Source organism: Apium graveolens, chromosome 6 (assembly GCF_009905375.1).
Source record: "Apium graveolens cultivar Ventura chromosome 6, ASM990537v1, whole genome shotgun sequence".
In the NCBI taxonomy this organism is placed as follows: domain Eukaryota; kingdom Viridiplantae; phylum Streptophyta; class Magnoliopsida; order Apiales; family Apiaceae; genus Apium; species Apium graveolens.
The window spans coordinates 56,857,300-56,863,325 of NC_133652.1; the positions used below are offsets into that span (position 1 = coordinate 56,857,300).

The 6,026-nt window shown below is 45.5% G+C and overlaps 1 protein-coding gene across 1 annotated transcript; it reads right to left on the reverse strand.

Moving 5' to 3' along the window:
* Positions 1 to 4,854: 4,854 nt before the first annotated feature.
* LOC141665097 (uncharacterized) lies at positions 4,855 to 5,652 on the reverse strand. Its single transcript, XM_074471079.1, has 2 exons — positions 5,332 to 5,652; positions 4,855 to 5,175 (listed from the first exon to the last, which is right to left on the reverse strand). Exons 1-2 carry the CDS (start codon positions 5,650 to 5,652, stop codon positions 4,855 to 4,857), a joined length of 642 nt encoding a protein of 213 aa, XP_074327180.1.
* Positions 5,653 to 6,026: the final 374 nt, after the last annotated feature.

Consider the following 6,026-nt stretch of genomic DNA (forward strand, 5'->3'; position numbering starts at 1 on the left):
GCCTCCCCGAGTTGAACAACCCGTTCAAGTACTATCCCCAGACTTTAATTTTAGGGCCCGGGGACACTTTGGCTAATGACGACGGGTCCTGGGAGGACGTAGATCAATACTTTGTCCAATGTAGGAGGGACCCTAAACCTTTGGGTTTTTATTATAGAGACTTATCTGAGGCATATAGGGGCCCAGATGGTTTAGACGGTAGGGAGCCATATGACTAGACAGCTATGGATAGGAATTTTTTTACCACCCCGGGGACCCGGTATGAGTATGGGGCGGTTCATGAGGAGATCGGAGAGAAATACACCGATGAGGAGGTGGACAGTGCTCTTAGTTTGGCCTTTAACCTCAGGGACGAGTATGAGTGGCGGTGGCCCGAGGAGCATGAGAGGGTTTACCACAGACCGGCGGGGGGTTATGTCTGGATACCCTTAGAACATCTCCGGGGAATGCGCCTCGGTCTACATCAATTTACTAAGTCTCTATGTCGAGACGTATATGAGATTCCCTTCACCCAGTTGGCCACGAACTCGGTGAAGTGGATTAGCTATTTTTTGGCTTGTTGTCACGCTAAAAACTATCTCCCAACCTTCAGACTTTTCCACCATATCTTCAAAATTACGAGATCCACAGCTCGGCCCATATTTGAGTTTTTATTTAGGATTGAGGACTGCGGTTCCTTCGGACAAAATGGTCTTCCCAGTTAGCATGTTGACTTTCCTCAAGGGTTGGTATCAGGAGTTTATATTTATCCGAGGTGAGGACTTAGAGTTCATGCCTCTCCATAAATTTGAATTAAAAACAGATAAATTTCCGGTCCAGCGGCTCGGGCAAGCAGCTCTCATGATGGTGTATGCCTGTTGTGGGGAACTCGAGACAAGTGGACCCGAAACTCTTTTAATAACAATGAAAATATGTATGATGCCGGATGTAAGTCCTTGGCCTTAGCTTTATTTTCTGCTCTATACTATTTATTATTTGTCTTTATCCGGGGTTGATGTTTTTGTTGTTGCATTTTCAGTTATTCCGAAGTTAATCCCCTACCCGAGCAACATGTCTACTCAACTTAAGGATTTGGCTGCTAAGTGCCGAAGGATCGAAGGTCTTACCAGCGTCGACCTCGGGAAAAAGAAGGTTGGTGAGGGAGAAGAAGGTGGCATTGGGGCCAGGAAGGCCGCGCCGACTCGTCCGGGGAGGACCACCATTGTCATCAATGAGCCCCGGGATGAGACTGTGCAAGAGAAGGAGACGGAGAGGGTCCAAGTGCCCCGGAAGAGGAAGAATGTCGAAAAAATGACAAAAATAGCTGATTTTTGAAAAAAATTAACAAAAATAGCCATTCTGAAAAAAGTGGCCAATTTTGGCCGATTGAATACTCCACTGTCAGTTGGGTATCCCAATTTGTATAAGATACTCCACTGGTAGTTGGGTATTTCATATATGGGATACTCCACTGCCAGTTGGGTATCTTATATAAAGTGGATACTCCACTGACAGTTGGGTATCCCATCGGCCAAAGTTGGCCAACTTTTCAGAAATTGGTTATTTTTGTCAATTTTGTGTAAAAATAGGCTAAATTTGTCCTTCACCCAAGAATGTCCCCGTGGAGTCTGGGGAGCAGGGCGGTGAGGGTTCGGAGAGCCGGGCATCCAAGAAAATTGCTAAAGAACTGGCTCCGGACACCCCGGAAACCCTCAAGGCATTGCTGGCCAGCTTCACTCCAGAGACTCGCCGGAAAGAGATCTTCGAGAACTATGCCTCCACTGCTGAGAGGAAGAAGTACCGGAAGGAACCTCTGGAGGACTTCCTGGTTTCCTTGCAGGAGGATATGACCGATGTGAGTGTTTGCCTTTTGGTTTTCTATACTTGTATTTTTCTTCTTTGTGCATTCTCGTTTTGACATTTGATTTTTACAGGCTAACTCCCGGGTGGCTGGGTTGGTTTGAATCAACCGGAGTCTGAAGGCGAAAGCCGATTCCGGGGAGGTTGCCAAAACTGAGGTTGAAAATCTCTGCGGGAGCTCAAAGCGTTGAAGGAGGCTAGTGCTATGGAAGCTGAGGCCCATAAGAAGATTTTGGACGAGATCCGCGAGCGGAAAGACCGAGCCGAGGCTTCTGTCCGGGAGATGAGGGCTGAGAACAAGAAGTTAAGAGATGATTTAGCTTCTCGCCCTACTCCGGAGGAAGTTCTGGCCGGCTTCCGAGGCACTCTTACTTATTTTGAGGAGTTGAATGACAAGGCACTGGAGAAGATCCAGATCTGCTGGAGGGTTGCCTCCCGGTACCTCGCCGACAATCCTCAGGGTACCATCGATGTCTTCCTTGAGAAGTACATAGAGGATGAGACCCGGATGGAGAATGAGGCTAATGTCATCCTGGCAAGAGAATCCGGGATCGGACCGTCCACCAATGCGCCTCCTATGCCCGAATCTCCTTTGGCCCAACAGCCTCCTCTTCCCCAGGACGAACCAGAGCAACCTCCTTCTCCTCCCGCCGAGTCAGCCGCGGAAGATTAAAGACTTTGCCGAGCGTGGCATGTAATTTGAATTTGATGTTTTAAGTCTAAGTATTTCTGAACTAAGCCTTTTGGCTTCTTTATCTTGTTTGTATTTTGAACGTATTTTGGTTTGTCTCCGGGGTCGGTTTCCCCGAATTTATTTCAATGTATTTGTGCTTTCCCTGTATTTCATTGCTTTTTATTTGATTTAGGACTTAAAAAGTTTTTCAAGTACACATAGGATGTGTTTTCTGACCCCGGGACGGGGTAAAATTTATAACTTTAAGAAATTTTTCTAAATACACATGGGCTGTGTTTTTATTGACCCCGGGATTGGGTAAAATTTCCAATTTTAATGAATTTTCTAAGTACACATGGGCTGTGTTTTTTGACCCAGGGATGGGGTAAAATTTCTAATTTTGAGAAATTTTTCTAAATACACATGGGATGTGTTGTTTGACCCCGGGATGAGGTAAAATTTATAACTTTAAGAAATTTTTCCAAGTACACATGGGCTGTGTGTTTTTTTTACCCCGGAATGGGGTAAAATTTACAATTTTAAGAAATTTTTCTAAGTGGTAAATTTATCTAAATCATGCATTCGGGTGTGCGTATGATGACAGTAAACAAGCAATATAGTGAAATTGATTCAAGCTATGGGTGCTCAAAATAAAGTTTTTCATTCAGATCGATATATAGCAAAAATTACATTCCGGGGTGAATGAGAACAATGTTTAAATTAAGATATCATAGCATGAACATAGAGATGATCCCAGAATGTGCACATTTCCCTTACTGGTAGAATTTCCTTAGCCGGGCCCCGTGCCAGGTGTTTGGGACCTCGGTTCCGCTGAGGTAGTTTAACTTGTATGTTCCCGAACGGAGCACCTATTTGACTATGTAGGGGCCGTCCTAGTTGGGCTGTAGTTTTCCTTGGTTTGTTGGGTCTGAAGCTTCGGTGTCCCGGAGTACTAGATCTCCCACTTCATATTCCCTGATCTTGGCCTTCTTTGTAAAATAGAGCTTTTTCTTTTCTTTGTAGCTTTCCATCTTTTCCATAGCCCGGTCTCATACTTCATCCAAGAGTTCCAGGTTGATCTTGAGGCCTTCAATATTTGAGACTTCATCGAAATTGACGAATCTGTGGGAGGGGGATTCGGTTTCCACTGGTAGTCGTGCCTCGGTATCATAGGCAAGCTTAAAATGAGTCTCTCCGGTTCCAGTCCTGGGAATGGTCCTGTAGGACCACAAGACTTTCGGGAGCTTATCTGGCCAGTTCTTCTTAGACTCCTCCATCTTTTTCTCTAGGCCCCGGAGTATTGTCTTGTTGGTGACCTCTACTTGTATGTTTCCCTGGGGGTGGGCCACATATGCTTTCTTATGCTTGATTCCGAGTTCTTTCAGATATGCTTCGAAGTCTGATCCAACAAACTATGACCCGTTATCCGAGATCAAGACCATCGGAATCCCAAACCTCATCATGATTGAATCCATGAATTTGATGCAGTCCTGCTGATTGATGGTTCTCATGACCTTAGCCTCTTCCCATTTAGTCATTTAGTCAATTGCTACTAGGACGTAGCGCAAATCCCCTTTGGCCCAGGGAAAAGGACCCATGATGTCAATTCCCCAAACAGCGAAAGGGACTGGGGACAGCACTGACCCCGGAAGGCTTGGACTCTGTTTCGGCACATTGCTGAACTTTTGACATTTGGTGCACTTTTTTACATATGCAACTACGTCTGCGTGGATAGTTGGCCAATAATAACCTTGTCTGATGACTTTGTAGGCTAGTGCTTTGGCAGCTAGGTGATCTCCGCAGATTCCTTCGTGCACCTCTCGGAGACAATAATCTTCCTCGCCCGGATCAACACATTTGAGAGTGGGCACGGTGAAGGTTCGCCAGTATAGCTGATTATCTTCCAGGAAGAATCGAGCAGCTTTATACTTGAGGTAGCGCGCCTTATTCTGATCTTCTGGTAGGATTCCATCCCTCAAATAGGCAATGTAGGGAGTCATTCAGTTATCCGGGCTACTGATGCACATGACTTCGGCCCTGTCAATGCTAGGTGCCCCGAGTTCTTCAAAGTAGACCGAACTACTTAGGTCTGAAGTGTTCTGCACGAGCTTGGATAGCTAATCTGCCTTGGAGTTTTCTTCTCTATTTATCTGCAGGACGATGGTATCCGGGATGGTTTCCAGGATGCTGCGCACCATGGCTTGATATTGTGCTAGTTTGGGGTCTTTCGCAATGTACTCTCCATGGGTTTGTTTGACCACAATCTGGGAATCACTATAGATGACCCACTTTGTTACCCCGAGTGACTTTGCCAATCTTATTCTGGAGAGGAGTGCTTCATATTAAGCTTGATTGTTCGTTGCTTTAAAAGCGAAGGTTATGGCCTGTTGAATTGTAAAGCCATCCGGGCTGGAGATGATTAGGCCTGCCCCGGACCTTTCGACTGTCGCCGAGCCATCCATATACAATGTCCATGCATTATTATCGTTAGTTTCCTTTTCGCCTCCGGATTGGATTGTTTGTATATCTGGGATTTCGGGGAAAGTGCATTTCATGACAAACTCGGCCAAAGCCTGGGCTTTTATGGCCGTCCTTGGAACAAACTTAATGTTGAATTGGCTTAGATCAATCGCCCAATTTACCAGTCTTCCGGATGCATCCAGCTTGTGAATGATTTTTCATAGTGGCTGATCAGTAATCACCTTGATTTTCCGGCCTAGGAAATATTGCCTCAATTTTTTTCTTGAGTGTACAAGAGCTAAGGCAAATTTTTTTAAGTTTGGGTACCGGGTTTCGGCGTCCTTGAGGACCTGACTTACATAGTAGACCGGGCTCTGTGTCCCACTTTTTTCCCGTATGAGAGCCGACGAGACTACTCTTGCCCCGGCTGCAATGTAGAGATATAGAGGCACCCTGTGCTTAGCTTTTGAAAGTATAGGCGGGTTCATCAGGTGTTGTTTGATTTCTTCGAAGGCCGTGCGGCATTCCGGAGTCCAGTTGATTAGCTTTTTGTTATTGGCTCCTTTTAGTAACTCAAAGAAAGGCAGGAACCTTTCTGCTAGTTTTGGGATAAACCTGCAAAAGGCTACCAAGCATCCTGCCAATTTCTGGATGTCTTTCTGAGTCCGGGGAATCGCCATTTCCATTATAACTTTAATCTTCTCCGGGATGGCTTCGATCCCCCGTTCACTAACCAAAAAATCGAGAAATTTCCCTCATGGGACCCTAAAAGCACATTTTTCCAGGTTCAGCTTCATGTTGTACTTCCTCAAGTTGTCGAAACATTCCTTGAGGTCTTTGATGTGATCCGGGATTGTGATTGACTTGGAAATCATGTTGTCGACCAGGTTTCTCCCATTTGGCTCTTGAAAATGGTGTTCATCATTTTTTGATATGTTGCTCTGGCGTTGATTAGCCCAAATGGCATCATGATAAAGGCGTATACAGCCCGGTGTGTGATAAATTCCGTCTTTGTGATATCTTCTGGATTATTTTGACTTGGTTGTATCCGGAG